The 17,185-nt window shown below is 45.2% G+C and overlaps 1 protein-coding gene across 2 annotated transcripts in view; it reads left to right on the forward strand.

Annotated features, from left to right (window-relative positions):
• ANOS1 (anosmin 1) overlaps window positions 1-17,185 on the forward strand; it is a 279,804-nt gene that overhangs the window by 194,921 nt on the left and 67,698 nt on the right. For both annotated transcript variants that reach the window (XM_081327557.1, XM_081327558.1), the window contains exon 4: window positions 10,543-10,765. In XM_081327557.1, coding sequence (XP_081183683.1) covers window positions 10,543-10,765 — 223 coding nt within the window. The remainder of the gene's footprint in view (window positions 1-10,542; window positions 10,766-17,185) is intronic.

Genomic DNA, 17,185 nt, shown 5'->3' on the forward strand with positions numbered 1-17,185 from the left:
CACATGGTGGCCAGCCACAAGTGGCGGCAAGTAGCCGCAGACGTCAAATAGCGGCGTGACAGGTGTTGGGGTGTGGGAGGCCCTGCTGTGGTGGTCCTATCAGTAAGGTAAGCGGGAATGGGACACATGGGGCAGCTTCACCCCCCCACTGCCATCCTACTTGATTTTTAGGGGTGCGCCTCGCCCCTAAAAATGGACTCCAGGTTAAATGGACTCCAGAAGATGGTAGAGGACATTGTCCATAGGGTCGCGATGGGTCGGACACGACTTCGCAGCTAACAACAACAACTCGCCCCAAAACTAGAGCTTAGTTTTGGAGTAGGGCATATATTAGGCCCACCCTCAAAAATCAAGCTAGGGCTCATTATCGGGCTGGGTCTAACTTTTGGGGAAACACGGGGTATGTGTCCCTCTTTCCATTTTTTGTACTTGTCCTTTTTATCTTTCAGTTTATCAGAGAGATCTTTGTGCAACAATACTGGTTTCTTCTTGGATTTCATCTTTTTCTTTTCCAGTGGTATTGTGCTGGACTGGGTTTTTATGATCATATTTTTCAGAGTTTCCCGAACTTCTTGAGTTGTTTTCCCTTTTAAGATTTTTGTCCATGGAATCTTTCCTAGGTTCTCTCTGAGTTTGTTAAATCAGGTCTTTTGAAGTTTAAGACTCTAGTTGGATTATTTTGTATTGCTTGTGTTTGCATTATATTGAATTTCAGCATGATGTGGTCACTTTCACCCAGGGTTCCAGCAACTTCAACTCCCTCTATCACTTCTCTATTAGTAAGAATTAGGCTTTTCATCAATGGAATTTTTGTTAGGGCTTCTCTGAGTTTGTTAAAATCTGCTCTTTTAAAGTTTACAGTAAGACACTGGTTTGCATTATATTGAATTCCAATATGATGTGGTCACTATCACCCAAAGTTCTGGCAACCTCAACTCTGTCTATCATCTCTGTTAGTAAGTATTAAGTCCAGTATGACTTTCCCTCTAGTTCCCTCCTCCTCTACTTTTTGGATGACAAATTGTCAGCTAGATTGGTTAGAAATCAGTTTGATCTCCCACTTGCTGCAGGGTTTGTCTCCCAGTTGATATCAGGGTAGTTAAAGTCTTCCATTACTACTGTGGAATATTTCCTACATACATTTGTTAGTTGTTTAGCAAAAAATTCATCTATTTCTTCTGCTTGGTTGGGGGGCTGGTAGTATACACCTATAGCAATGTCATTCTTTTTTCCTTTTATATTTTTTATATAAAATTTTATTAATGTTCTAGTTTTACAGTCATAAGTACTTAATAAACAACGTGTTGTCCTGGGCCCATTAGTAATTCAGTGGTACATATTAACTTCTTCAATCTAGGCCCAATATTACACCATCCAATGCTTCCTCTCTTCTTCTGGTAGTATATATTTTCCCACATTAGGCAAATACAATTCTTATTGTTGTTAATACATATACAATTAAATATCAACATCTTTGTTACATTTTCCTAATAATATCAATAATGTTGGTTTAAAATATCTTTTCTAACCAAAATATATCTTAATTGCATTTAATTGCACTTAATATCCATTTGCTCAATTAATATCCTGTTTGTCCCGCTTTTAAAAAAATATTTTCCCATTAGTGTTCAAAATGTCTCTATCACTTATAATTTCTCATAATGTTATATTTGGGTAACCAAAAGCTTCCCTTATTCAAACCCTCTTAGCATTTTCATATTTCCCTTCTCATACCAAAATATAATATTCTAGTTATAAATCCTATCTTTCTGGTTATAATAGTACTTCTATTTCTAGCAATTATCTATTCTCAGTCATGTTCAAACATCTGATTAATAGTATAATATCCCATCTAATGGGTCAAAACCTCTATTTTCTTCAGTCTTACTCTAGCTTTCTTCCTTTGCCAACTAACTTTCCAAGTCAATGCATTTGAATAATCAAGTAATTCTTCCTCTATTTTTGTGTATATTGTTTGAAATAAGAAAGACAATTGGATTAAAGTATTTTTGGAAGGACACTCAGCCCATTGGTATTCATTAAACAGCGTCCCTCCTTCTCTAGTTTCTCACAATTCTCCTAACAACTCTAGCTTCCATTCAATCAGCTCTTCTTTCTTATCTTCAAGTGTGTTCTGAGATCTTGACAGGTAAGATGATGATGATGATGATGATGATGATGATGATGATGATTATTATTATTATTATTATTATTATTATTATTATTATTATTATTATTATTATTAATTTAATTTCTATACCGCCCTTCTCCCGAAGGACTCAGGGCGGTGAACAGGGCAATACATAAAAACAAGATACAAAATTTAAAAATTATTAAAAAGTAATTAAACAGTGCCCATAATAAATTAATACAGATTAACAGTTAAAATCCATTTATAAAATCCAACCCCATCCCATCAGGCCAGGCCAGCTTGTTCAAAGAGATGGGTTTTAAGATCGCGCTGGAAGGAGCGGAGATCGGAAAAGATAACTTTTCCATTTCCGATATTATTGCTACGTCTTCTAATTCTTCATTTGTCTGAGTCTATCTGTTAGTTCCTTTCTTTAGGTCCTCCATCTTTGGATCTGCTTCCTCTGATTTTTCTTCTATTTTCTGGGTTGCTAGTTCCTTCTTTGTAGTCATTTTCTGAGTTTGTAGATTTAGATTAAATAATTGTTGTTTTATCTCCTTTGTGATATTTTTAGTCTCATCATGAGATAAGGCAATTGTCTCTTATATTGATTTTAACATAGAAAGTATTTCTTTCTGAAACTCATCAACATTTTCTTGTTGGTATGTCAACATAATGGAACATCCATTTTGTTTTTGTATGTAGTCTTTATAGTCTAATCTATTTTGGGATTTAAAAAATTTCAGTCATTTGAACTCCTAATTATCCAGCCGGCCTGTCAGTCCCCTCCACAAATATAAGTTAAGTTTGAATTTTTCAAATTTTTCTGTCCAATGAAAAACACATCCTTTCTGTCCAGAGTGTTCTGTACCAGCCTGCTACTGGCCCTGCAGAAAAGGCAGGGACAACCCCTTTACAAACGACAAGAGGCTGGAATTAAGCCTGCCAAATTTATTAACATAAAACAGAGCAAAACAAGACACAAACCATGAAACAGGAGCTATGAAACAGGAACTATTCAAGCGGTTGCCTTCAGCAAACCAGCCTTCCCACACATTCCCCTTTTATACAGTTCAGGGCGCGGCTTCTCTCTGCCTCCTTCCGAGGTGCCCCATTGCCTTCCTCTCTTTACTCCTGATTGACTGCCTCCTGCGTCGGGCGTCCTTGAACAGGGCCAGCTGTGGGTCATCTTCATCCACGCTGTCAGGCTCACACAGCTGGGTCTCCGTTGTGACCAGGTGGGAGGGGCCTGGCTGAGGGCTCTCATCAGCAAGCTCTCCAACCCCCTCAGCAAGCTCTCCAACCCCCTCAGCAAGCTCTTCAACACCCCCCTCCTCCTCTGAGTTGTCCGACCCAACTGCCGAACCCACAGGCTGACCCTGAATCACAACACTATCCCGCACCGCAGGGCCCTTCCCCCGGGTCTGCCGATCCGGATGCGATCGGGATGGAAATTGTTCATGAAAAGCGGTCACCAAAGCAGGGGCATGAACGGCGGTCGCGTCTTCCCAGGTGAACTCTTCTGGTCCATAGCCTTTCCATTCAATCAGGTAATGGAAACGACCTTTCAGCCAACGGGAGTCCCTGATGCTGGCGACCTCGTACTCGGGGGTGCTGTCTCCATCACGAGGTCCTGATGGGGGAGGTTCCGCTCGGCACAGTGGACAGGCCGGTTGCTCGGGGACTAACAGAGACCGATGAAAGACGTGGCAGAGTTAAGCGATAGGCGACCGGATTGATGACAGCCTCAATTGGGAACGGTCCTAAATATCGGTGATCTAACTTTCTCACCGGCCGTGTTGATGGTAGGTTCCTGGTGGACAACCAGACCTGATCTCCCACCGATAGTGGAGGTGTATCCCGCCTTGACCGATCAGCAAACCTTTTGTAATCGGCCTTGGCCTTCTCTAACTGACGTCGCACCAATCGATGGATCGCCTGTAACTCTGCCATGAAGTCGTTCGCTGCCGGCTCTGGTGAGTCCACGGGAGAAAGGGGGAAAAACCGGGGGTGATATCCCACATTGGCCAAGAATGGTGTCATCTGTGTGGAGGTGTGCTGCGAATTGTTGAATGCAAACTCAGCTATGGCCAGATAGTCCACCCAATTGTTTTGCTGCAGATTGACGTAGCAGCGCAGATATTGTTCCAGAATACCGATGACCTTCTCGGTTCCCCCGTCAGTTTGAGGATGATGCGTGGACGAGAGGCAAATCTTGATATCCAATGCATGCATCAACTCCTGCCAGAAGTGGGCCCCCCTATCAGAGACGATTCTATCAGGGAGGCCGTGCAGCCGAAACACCTGCTGAATGAACATACGGTAAGCCACGACAGGGGATGAAATGCGCCATCTTGGTCAGCATGTCCACCACCACATACACTGTCGTAAAACCAGAGGATGGGGGTAAATCCGTCAAGAAGTCCATGGACACAGCCCCCCAGGGTCTTTTGGGTGTCGGCAAGGGGTGCAGTAATCCAGGCGGGGCCCCTGTCGCTGACTTGGCCTGCCTGCATGGGATGCAGGAGGTGACATAGGACTGGATGTCGTGTCAGACTCGGGGCCACCAGAAGGTACGGGAGACCAGGTTCAGGGTCTTGAACAGGCCAAAATGCCCCGCCGCCGGGTTATCGTGACACTGGCTGAGGATGAGTCCCCTGACTGGCCCTCCCGGAACGTAGAGCCGGTCACGATAATACAAGAGTCCATCCGTGACCATCCAAGGAGAATATGGCCCCACCTCCTCCTTCCGCTGAGCCACCCACACCTCCTGCTGCTGTGCCTCCCGGATCCAAGCCCGTATATCAACCGGCCCCCGCACCGCAGCAAAAGACTCGACGGGGATCACTGTCCTGGGCAGAAGCTTGTCTTCCACACGGGAATATTTGGACTTCCTGGACAGAGCATCCGCTCTCTGATTGTGCCCGCTAGGTATGTGCCGAACTCAGAAGTCGAACCTCGCAAAGAAAAGAGACCACCGGATCTGGCGTTGATTCAAATTCTGAGCATTCTGCAGGCTTTCCAAATTCTTATGGTCCGTCCGGACCTCGATTTGATGCCACGCTCCCTCCAGATGATGCCTCCAGGCCTCGAGTGCCACTTTGATGGCCAGCAGCTCCTTCTCCCAGATTGTATAATTGCGCTCCGAAGGGTTCAGTTTTCGTGAATGGTACGCGCAAGGGAAGAGGGTACCGCTGGGCGTCGTTGCCTGGAGTAACACTGCCCCAATGGCAATGTCGGAGGCGCCCGCCTCCACGACAAACGGCCGTTGCGGGTCAGGATGCTTCAAGATGGGCTCCTTCATGAAGGCTTCCTTCAAAGTCTGGAAAGCCCGTTGTTCTGGAGCGTTCCACTGGAACCGAGTCTTCTTCTGCAGGAGCCGGGTGAGGAGGGCTGTCAAGGCAGCAAACCCAGGGATGAAAGTTCGGTAATAGTTGGCGAACCCAAGAAGTCGCTGAACATCCTTCACGCGACGCGGGGGTTGCCAACTCTGCAAAGACTCAACCTTACTCGGCTCCATGGCGATGCCCTCAGGAGAAATGCGGTGACCCAGGAAATCGATGGTGACCCGGTAGAACTGGCACTTCTCCAACTTGGCAAACAACCGATGTTCTCGGAGTCGCTGCAGGACCTGATAGAGATGCTGATGGTGCACCTCACGTGACGGGGAGTAGATCAGGATGTCGTCCAAGTAGATCACGACAAACTGATCCAACAAATCCCGGAAAATGTCGTTCATGAAATGCTGAAACACGGCGGGGGCATTGGTCAGGCCAAACGACAGCACCGTGTACTCAAAATGTCCATAGCGAGTACCAAACGCTGTCTTCCACTCATCACCCGGCCAAACCCTGACGAGGTTGTAAGCTCCACGCAGGTCCAGTTTCGTGAAGATCTTAGCCTCCCGGAGTCGGTCCAAGAGTTCGGGGATGAGGGGCAGCGGGTAATGATTGCGCACCGTGATGGCGTTGAGTTTCCTATAATCGCAGCAAAGCCGCAATTCGCTGGACTTCTTTTTGATGAAGAGCACGGGTGCAGACACTGGCGAGGACGAGGGCCGGATGAAACCATGAGCCAAATTCTTCTCCAGAAAGTCCCGCAATGCAGCCAACTCGGGGTCCGACATGGAGTACAAACACCCCACTGAGAGAGGCACATCAGGGACTAAATCAATGGGGCAGTCATAGGGCCTGTGCAGGGGTAATTGATCCGCCTCTGTCTCGCTGAACACATCAGCAAAGTCGGACAGTTCGGGAGGCAAGGAAACCCCTGGGTAACCCTCCATCTGGCTGGCACAGATATGGCGGGAGTGGTCCACGCACTGCAAGCTTGGTAAGGTGACCAAGTTCTGTGACCAATAGATCTGTGGGTCATGCGCTCGGAGCCACGCCAGTCCCAAGACCACGGGGAAATGCAGATCTGAGGTGATATAGAACTGGATGGCCTCCACATGGGAACTGATGGCCATACATAATGATTGCGTGGCAGCCATAATTGGCCCAGACAGGAGCACTCGACCATCGATAGTCTCCACTAACATGGGCGGATCCACTGGGGAACAGCCCATTTGGCCACAAATGCTGAGTCCATAAAATTTGTAGTGGCCCCAGAGTCAATTAAGGCATGGACTGGAATCCCCTCTGGCTTGCCAGGAAGGATCAGACGTACCTCCAATATCAGATGCCGTGGAGGTCCACAGGCAGCATCAGAAAGACGTCGCTCAGTGTTGTTGTGGGACGCCTGATCTATCACACCATCTAGATCGGGCTCGGGGCGTTTCCCGACAGAAAAGTAGGGGACTTTCTCAGGGCAGACTCGGTCACTGATGCCTGCTGTCGCTTCTTTGGGCAAAAAGCAGCCAAATGCCCAGGGTCCCCGCAGTAAAAACACAACCCCCCCGATCGTTGTCTGTTCATTTCAGTCACCGATAGATGAGACCAGGCGGCACCCAGCTCCATTGGCTCCTCCCTTTGAACTGGGGGCTCACGCACAACAGGGGCTGCAGGGGTCTGTGGGGTGGCACGGTGACTCCTTCGCTGCTGCAACCGAGCATCGATCCACAGGCAGAGAAGGATCAGCCCATTCAGGTCTGAGGGAATATCCACACGGGCCAGCTCATCCAACATCTCCTCCGACAATCCATCCTGGAAGGCATCCACAAGCGCAGCCTCATTCCAGGCGGAATCCTGGCTAAGCAGCTGAAAATTGCTTTCAGGCGTCGAGTAGCGTCGAGTAGCAGTCTGCATCTTTATAGGGTCCTCATACATCAGACGCATATGATCACAAAACCCCACAAAGTTGTCCAACAATGGACTAGGTTGAGGCAGCAGAGGCGTGCCCCAACGAGCTGCATCACCCGAAAGAAGGCTTAACACAAACCCCACCTTATTCTGGTCAGTGGGGAAATCAGCTGCTCTCACGCTGATAAAGAGCTGGCATTGTCCCAGGAAAGCAGGAAACAGTTCTAGATTGCCAGTAAATTTATCCGGCATCACAACTTGGCATTTTCTCCTGGGTGGGGGTGATGATGGGGGTGCAGCATGGACCTGAGCTTGCAGTTGAGCCACCTGAGCTGCCAGCAAAGTGAGTTGCTGGGTGAGCTGGGCATTCTCAGCACGTAGCTGCTCCATAATAATAGTAAGGGGTGGGAGGCTGAAGGCAAACTCAGCTGTACCAGCCTGCTACCGACCCTGCAGAAAAGGCAGGGACAACCCCTTTACAAACGGCAAGAGGCTGGAATTAAGGCTGCCAAATTTATTAACATAAAACAGAGCAAAACAATACACAAACCATGAAACAGGAACTATTCAAGCGGTTGCCTTCAGCAAACCTGCCCTCCCACGCATTCCCCTTTTATACAGTTCAGGGCGTGGCTTCTCTCTGCCTCCTTCCGAGGTGCCCCATTGCCTTCCTCTGTTTACTCCTGATTGACTGCCTTCTGCGTCGGGCGTCCTTGAACAGGGCCAGCTGTGGGTCATCTTCATCCACGCTGTCAGGCTCACACCGCTGGGTCTTCGTCATGACCAGGTGGGAGGGGCCTGGCTGAGGGCTCTCATCAGCAAGCTCTCCAACCCCCTCAGCAAGCTATCCAACCCCCTCAGCAAGCTTTCCAACACCCTCAGCAAGCTCTTCAACACCCCCCTCCTCCTCTGAGTCGTCCGACCCAACTGCCGAACCCACAGGCTGACCCTGAATCACAACACAGAGAGAGAAGGGCAATTAAAAATTGTTCATCAATGAAAGTCCAAAGTATTCCATCATCTCAATCAATAATGCATGTTTCTTCTATAGGGAAATAGCTCCATGACACAGCTCTAAAAGTCAGTTAATATTTATATTCATAGTCCAGGCAAGCCAGTTTCAGAATAGTTTATTGTCTCTGCCACACAGATAAGCAACCAAAGAGGGTTTTTTTCCTTTTTCCAAGCTGTAGTCTTCAAAAATGAAAGTTTATGAAAACAAAAGAGTCTTATCTGAGTCTGGGCTTCCAGCCAAGTGTCCTTAGGCATAATAAATTGAAGTGCTGTAGTTCGCCACTAGATGTCATTGATGCCATCTTCCAGCTTTTTACATCCAAACTTATATTTCAAGTCTCTTTTTTAAAAAAAAAATCTCAAAAGCATTTTTAGTCCTCAAATTTCTAAGTTATATATGTGTGTGTTGCTTCCAAATTAATCTTGTAATTTTCTCTATTTCTCACCAAGCAATTAATTTGCCCCTTTTCTTTTCCTGAGGGAATGGGGTGGGAATTTCCCTTCCCTCTCTCATCAGGGAGAATTCTTTGTTTTGGGTGTTTTTTCCCCCAGGAAAAAGTCTTAAAGTCATAAAGAGAGGATAGGGTCTCACCCAGTTCCATCCACGTTGCTCAAAAGTTGCTGGTTAATGCTTATTTTCTTTGGTTGTCAGCAGCTTCTGACTGGCCACATGAATGTAGCCAGTCTTTCCCCCGCCAGTTTGGAGGGCTTCCTTGGATCAAACTTATCTTTTTTCCTTTTATATTGACCCATATGGAATCTAGGAGATTTTCATCCTTGGTTTTGTGGATTTCTGAAGAGATGTAGTGATCTTTTATATATAATGCAACCCCACCACCTCTTTTGTTAGGTCTGCTTCTTTTGAATTGTATTGTTCCACCAGTACATTCCAGTGATGAGTTTCATCCCACCATGTTTCAGTAATGTTAACTATATCATATTTACTTTCATGTACTAGTACCTCAGGTTCACCCTGTTTGTTTCCTAAACTTTGAGCATTCATGTATAGGCATCTGAGTCTTTTATGGGTCTTGGGTATGTTTCTTATATCTCCTACTTTATAACTGGGTTTTCCATCCTTTCCATCACTCTCTATTTTATTGTGTTTTTCCTTTTACTCCCTACCTCCTTATATGATTGGTTATCTAATGGTTTTTGCTTGGAATTAAGATTTAAAGGTTTTAGGATGTAAAGTTTGGTCCCTCTCCCCCCTCAAATTTGGTTTAAAGCCCTTCTGATAAGATGAGCCAGTTGTTTTCCAAATATATTCTTTCCAGTTCTTGTGAGGTTCACTTAATCCCTTGCCAGTAGGGATGTAGGTAATGTAGATCATGGCTAAAGTTCTGTTGATGACACTAGTTTTTAAGCCAGTGATTTGTTTCTAAAATCCTTTGCTCTCTCATTGGATGTTGGCCTTTTTGGGGAAGTATAAATGTAAACATCACTATGGTTCCTTTAGAACCCCAAAATGTAAATATACAGGTTGCACTTTTAAACATTCAAATTAAATGGGTTCCCTGTATCAATTTCAAGCACTGATTCTACACTTCATCTTTTCTACCTAATTGTTTGGTGGAACACCTACCCTCTACTTCAGGGGTGTCAAACTGCTGGCCTGCGGGCCGGATGCATCATGTGGAAGCCACACCCACCCCATTACCAGCAATGGCAAAACCGTCCCAATAGGTTGCGCGATGTCACGTGACATCCCGAGTTTGACATGTCTGCTCTACTTGGTGACATGAGCCAAAATAGGGATTAAGTACTTTTGTCATTTGTTTCTTAACTGTTAGCATTTTACTGGTTTTATTAAGCAATGATTGCATTGACTGTTTTTGGAAAAAAAATCCATATTTTAAGTCCAAATGATAATACATTTGAGTGCATTTTCTCTCCAAATCAAGGACTTCAGTATTGCACAGTCAGTTTCACCTAGTGTTTCTGCTGTTTCTAGTCCTTCAGCCATATCTGTATTTGTTTCTATCATGTCAAGGACTTAATGCATTGATGCTTTGAAGTCATACATTTTCCCATCCTCTGAAGGAGGAAGTGGTCAATAAGGAAAGTAAAGAATTTTCTGGAAAGCGAGCCAACATATTTCACTGTGACTTTTTTTGCAGTAAAAACTTTGTACCATTCTCTTATTTTTCCTTTAAGCCTCTTTTCCCCAGGAAGAACTATGAATGTCTAACTAGCTGTGAGTTCCTGAAATACATCCTGTCAGTGAAGCAAGGAGATTGCCCAGCACCTGAGAAGGCCAGTGGCTTTGCAGCTGCCTGTGTTGAAAGTTGTGAGGCTGACAATGAATGCTCTGGGGTGAAAAAATGCTGTTCTAATGGATGTGGACATACATGTCAAGTGCCCAAAAATCTCTATAAAGGTAGAGTTTATTAATAGAAGTGACTAGAGAAAGAGTATATGTCTGTGTATTCACCCACAATTTAAATATACTAACATTCCCACACTGTTTTTTGTTGCCATGACTGGGGTAGTAATAAGATGGATGCCAAGTCAAGCCAAAGTTTGATTTTAACTGGAAAAAAAATCAGGTCTGATTCTGGTTAAAAATTCAAGTGAGGTGTGTATAATAGTTTGTATTAACAATTAGCATTGTGATAAAGTTGTATAAAAGTGGGTAGGGAGAATTCATCCTGGGATGCTGAAACATTTCATCATTCTTAAAAAAATATGCTTAAGGCATAGAAATGAAGGATTACTACAGATGATGACATTACAATTGTTCATATTTTCTCAATAGGTTTCTGTAGGTTGCTGTTTGATTATTAAACAAGTATGACTTGTTTATATGTACAACCAAATGTTACTCCTATATTTTTTTCTAATACTTAGGATTACAATTTTAAAAATTCTGTTTCAGAATTTAAATTTAAGTGAATATTAATTGGATCTTACCTAACTCTTTATTGAACCTAAATACGCAACACAGTATCCTTCCCCTCTTTTATTAATTGATTTGTGGTTGGAAAGTTTTATGTTAAATGATTAAACAGAATACTTGTACTGAGATTCTGCATGGTTTGACTCATGCAAATTAATAAAATGAAGGGATCATTTTGGAGACATTTCTTAATCTTTATATAGAATAATATAGAGCTGGAAGGGACCTTGGAGGTCTTCTAGTCGAGCCCCCCTGCTTAAGGAGGAGAACCTATACCATTTCAGACAAATGACTGTCTAGTTTCTTCTTAAAAATCTCCAGTGATGGAGGACCCATGATTTCTGAAGGCAAGCTGTTCCACTGGTTAATTGTCCTCACTGTTAGGAAGTTTCTCCTTAATTCCAGGTTGCTTCTCTCTGGTCATTTTGCAACCATTATTTCTTGTCTTGTCCCCTGGTGCTTTGGAAAATAGTTTGACTCCCTCTTCTTTGTGGCAGGCCCTGTTATCAGGTTGCCCCTGTTTCTTCTTTTCTTTAGACTAGCCAAACCCAGATTGCCTGAGTGGTTTTGCTTTCAATAGAACCATGCAGAAGAGTACTACAGTCAAAATCCAGTCCAAAATGCAGGAAATCAAGTCAAATTGGTCAGTCAGTTCCAAATCAGAGTTTTATGAGCAAGATTCACAAGAATAAGATACCAGAATACAAAATTAGGCTGTCGTAGTTCCAACAGATGAAACTCTTCAAAGAACTTCAAGGCATTGTTTACCTTAAAGAATCTTTATTCAATTAGCATGGCATCAGCACTTACATGGTCGAAGCCAAAATCTGAATTCTCCTCCCCTTAGCACATAGTATCAAACACAATTCCCTCCTCTAATTAGCAGTCATAAATCACATTCTCCAATTAGTTTGAAATGCAGGTTTTCCCTCCTGTTCTCCAACCTGCCATTTCTTATTTCAAAAGTCCCTGCTTTCACACACTTACAATATTATATCTAACTAACTCCCATCACATTCCTCCTCCTCCCCCAGTATCATCTAATTCTAAAAATAAAGCATAGGAAAGAAAAAGGCTGCATCTCCATATGTTGTCAAAGCAAGAACATCCGATGTTAGCAGCATTGACATCCGCCCCCCTTACAAAAAGGACACACCTATAGCGTAAAAAAAGCATATGTTAGCAACTGTCTCTCGGTTTGTTAGGGTGTTTCTTATAGAACTTTTTGATCAGTCTGTTAGCTTTCACATCACTAGATTTCACCCAAGTGGCTTCAGACAACAAGTATCTCTTCCATTGTACTAGGTACTGCAATTTCCCTTTAAAAATTCTAGAGTCAAGAATACGTTTCACTTCATAGTAAGTCTGTCCTGCCACTATGGGGGGTCCAGGTGCCTTTGTAGGGGGAGGTCTTAAAGTAGAGCCCTGAAAAGGTTTCAACAAGCTGCAATGGAAGACAGGGTGAACTCTCCCTAAAAGCCTAGGGAGTTTCAATTCTACTCTGACTGGGTTGATGATCCTTACGATGGGGAAAGGCCCCAAGAATTTTGGTCCTAATTTCTTACTGGATAATTTGAGGCGTAAATATTTAGTTGACAGATAAACCATTTCCCCAACTCGGACTGTTCTTTGGGGAGGCCTCTTTTTATCAGCCTGCTTTTTATAGGTCTCGGAAGTCTTTTCTAAAGCAGTTTTTGTGTTTCTCCAAACTTCTTCCCACTCCCTCACCCATTGATCAAGTGTCTGGGAAGCGGAGGGCACCTGAGGGTATTCAGGTATTGGTCTGAACTCTTTTCCTGTGGCTACTCTGAAAGGCGTGAAGCCAGCGCTGCTGTGAACAGAATTATTGTAGGCCACCTCTGTGAAAGGGAGGAGGTCAGTCCAGTTTGTTTGTTGGTAGGAAACAGCATCTGAGATATTGCTCCACCATTTTGTTAGCAGATTCTGTGGCCCCATTGGTAGCCAGATGAAAAGCATATGATAAGCCTTGAGATGATCCAATTAATTTAAGAAAACTCCTCCAAACTTTCGCTGTGAACTGCACCCCTGTGTCAGAAATTATTCGCTTAGGGTCACCATGCAGCCAGTAGATATGTTTCAGGAACAATTTAGTTGTTGGGCAGATGGGAGTCCTTTGCAAGCAATGAAATGAACCTGCTTCAAAAACAGGTCTATCACAGCCCAGATGACAGTATTTCCTCTACTTTCAGGTAGGTCTACTATAAAGTCCATAGCTATTTCTTCCCATGGTTGAGAAGGGTCTGCCATGGGCTGCAGTAACTCAGGGGGTTTCCCTGGAATTCTTTTCATTGTGGCACTTACAGTACAACTCCTGACATAGTTTTCCACATCTCATTTTAGCCCCGGCCACCAAAATTGCCAGTGGATGAGGTGAAGTTTTTAAATATCTGAAGTGCCCAGCCTGTTTTACATCATGGCTGTGTTTCAGAGCATTAAGACAGAGGGCTTCAGGCAAATACAGTTCCCCCCCCCTTGTAAGCCAAACCATCCCTGCATGTTAGGGAGGTTTGATTGTCTTTGAACCATTGATCAGTGAGGAGCTCTTGTTTTATCTTCTTTGCTCCAGGGTCATCAGGAATAGGGGCTCTGTGGGGTGTGAGTTGAGCAACAGTTTGTGGATTGGAGGTAATTGCCTTGTTAACCTCTTTGCATTTGCTTTTGTACTGGGGCAATCGTTTTTTCTTCCCAGTATGTACTGAGTGAAGTTGAAATGGTTAAAGTACTGTGCCCACTGCACTTGCTTTGGGGACAATCAGTGCTTCTAGATTTTTGTGATCTGTCCATACTTCAAAAGGCACCTTTCTCCCTTCTAGATGTCATCAGTTTAATAGCCCCCACTTAATTGCAAAGGCCTCCTTCTCTCAGACTGCCCATCTGCTTTCGCTTTCAGTAAATTTTTTAGAGGTGTAGGCGCAGGTTTGCGAGACCCCACTTTTGTTCTTTTGCAGTAATACAGCTCCAACTGCTACGTCGCTGGCATCAGCTTGGATTACAAAGGGCTCCCCTGGGCAGGGGTGCTTTAGGACCGGTTCAGCAGCAAATAGACTTTTTAAATTTTCAAAAGCTGTTTGACAGCTCATTCATCCAAGCTAGTGGTTGGCCCAGTCACGGCTTCCCTCCTCCTTTGCCTGTTTTGAGTAGTTCTGTAAGGGGTAGGGCAATCTCGGCAAAGGAGGGGATGAATTGACAATAGAAGTTGACAAAACCTAGAAAACTCTGGAGCTGTTTGCGAGTCTTTGGGGGCTGCCATTCAATTATAACCCTCACTTTGGCTGGGTCCATTTCAATGCCCTCATTGGAAATTCTGTAGCCAAAATAATCTAGTCGGGTCTGGTGAAATTCACATTTTGACAGTTTGACATAAAGCTTGGCATTCAATAGTTTCTTTAACACTGCTCTTCACCAGCTTTATATGATCAGTCATATTTGTGCTGTATATCAGGATGTCATCAAGATACAGCAGAACCCCTTTGTATAAATGATCATATAGGACCTCACTAATCAACTTGCTTGAATATGGCTGGGGCACCCTGTAGTCCAAATGGCATGACTTTGAATTGATAGCTCCCCATGGGCAGTTGAAGGGAGTTTTCCACTCATCTCCCTACTTTATTCTCACCCGGTAATATGCCTCTCTCAGGTCTAATTTAGTGAAGACGCTCCCCTTAGCCAGATGGGTTGGTAAGTCCTTCAGGAGGGGGAGGGGGTATTTATTTTCCACACTCACCACATTCAGACCTTTATAATCCATGCAAAGATGAAGAGACCCATCTTTTTTTCTTTAAATAACACAGGGGCTCCCACAGCAGACTTGGCCTGTTCAATGAATACCCTCACTAGGTTTTTGTCCATGTATCACTGCATGTCCTCCATTTCAAGGGGGGACAAAGTGGACATTATTGGTCATGGGAGTTTGGCTTCCGGTAACAGTTTAATGGAGCAATCATTGGGCTGGTGGGGAGGCAGGGCGTTGCATTCTTTCTCACTAAATGCCTCTGCTAGGTCCCAGTACTTGCGGGGGATGAATGGCTCCCCTGGTTGTGATTAGGCAGCCATGTGCATTTGCTCATTGGGTGGGTTAAAGTTTCCTGTAACGTCCATAGAATTAAGTGGGGGCTTGGGCCCTATAGGTAACCTCACAGTTGTCATTCCTTTCTCCCACCAGATAAATGGCTTCCATTTGTCCAACCAGGCTAATCCTAGGATCACAGCCTCAGTCATTTTTGGAGTCACCAGGAAGCGAATAAACTCCCAGTGCTCACTTATTTCTAGGTGTAGGGGCTCAGTTAATTGCCTGACTAAAGTCTCTCCCATCAGGGAGCCATCGGCTTGCTCAAATCTCATGGGTTTGGAGAGCAGTTTTGCTCGTATGCCCAGTTTCATGGTAAACGGCAAGCTAATGACGCATTGGGAGCATCCAGAATCAGCTAGTACTTTTAAATCTACCTGTGCCCCCGACGTAGGGATTATGAGTTTGGCAGGTAGTGAGAAAGGTGAGATGTGTCAGCTCATCATCAGGTTGTTCTTTTCTTTGTTGTCACTGTCGAAAGAGGGTAGAGTGGGGTCGGATTCAGCCTGAGTCCCGGTGTCTTCCTGTGTGGGGCATGTGACTTGGGCAATAGGTTCTTGTGTGATCCAGTTGGATTTCTCTCTTGTTGGCTGCTTGGCAGGTTTCTTTCTCACTGCTTGTCCTGGTCCCAATGTATTCTGCTGTTGAGGGTAGGGGACTGGGCAATTTGCTGCTCGATGTCCCTGCTGTCTGCATCGGAAGCACTTGATTGGCAGGCCTGCAGGTGGCCTGGTTCTTTCAGCCGCTGCAGCAGTTGGAGATTTTTGGGACGGTGGTTGCTCTGGCCTCGGCTTGGCTTCCGGTGGCAGAGGTTTCTTATAGCGATCGAGCTGAACGTCTAGACTTACCGCTCTTTGATACCACTTTTGCAGCTGATCAGGTACTGCTTGAGAGATGCAAGCCTCAGAGAGGTGATCATCTAGCCCAGGGGTCGGCAACCTGAAACAGCAAAAGAGCCACTCGGAACCGGTTCTGTCACACACACAAAAAACTGGGAGCTGCAAAATGTGCTCGCACATGCGCGCATGCGCGCATGCACACACATGCACAGAACAAGGCAATACGTGCACCAGCCCTGCCCTCGTCCACCTCTTTTCCTCCCTCAGAAAAGACTGCTCTCCCCCTGCCCTGCGCTCTCTCTCTCTCTGGGACTTTCTTCTTTGCGCCTTTTGTGAAGGTTCCAAAGTAGCGGAGGAGGAGGCCAACGGGGAGAAGAATATTCCAAGGCTTTGCAAAAGAGGGAGGCAGTGGTGGGATTAAAATAAAATGGGCAGGGGGAGGTTGAGGAAACCCAGCAGAAGCCTACATGAGAGGACGAGCAAGTAAGGCAAGATCGGGGAGAGGAAGAAAGCTTTCGGGGCTTTCCCAGCAAGCTGAGGTTCAGAGTGAAAGAAGGTGGTGAGGAGCTGCAGGAGGCAGTGGCTCACCGGGAAAACCAACAGACTGTCACTTGGAGGTGCCGCAGCTGGCCTTTTGAGGCGCCATGGACCTCCATTGATTTCCATGGGGATGCTTGGCAATTTGTGCTGATTGAAACTGCTGCAGGATGGCTTTGAGTGGCAGAGAGAGACACAGAGAGACACAAATGTGTCTCCACAGGAGAGACAGCAAGGGCAGGAGTTGAGGCAGCAGTAGCTTGCTGGAAAATCAATGGACTTGGTCTCTCTCTCTCTCTCTCTCTCTCTCTCTCTCTCTCTCTCACACACACACACACACAGAGAGAGAGAGAGAGAGAGAGAGAGAGAAAGAAGGGAAAGAAGGAGGGGGTCTGGCAGCGTCCAAGACTCCATATGCTGCTCAGAAACACCACC

Source organism: Vipera berus, assembly GCF_964194415.1.
Source record: "Vipera berus genome assembly, chromosome: 4".
NCBI classification, from domain to species: Eukaryota; Metazoa; Chordata; class Lepidosauria; order Squamata; family Viperidae; genus Vipera; species Vipera berus.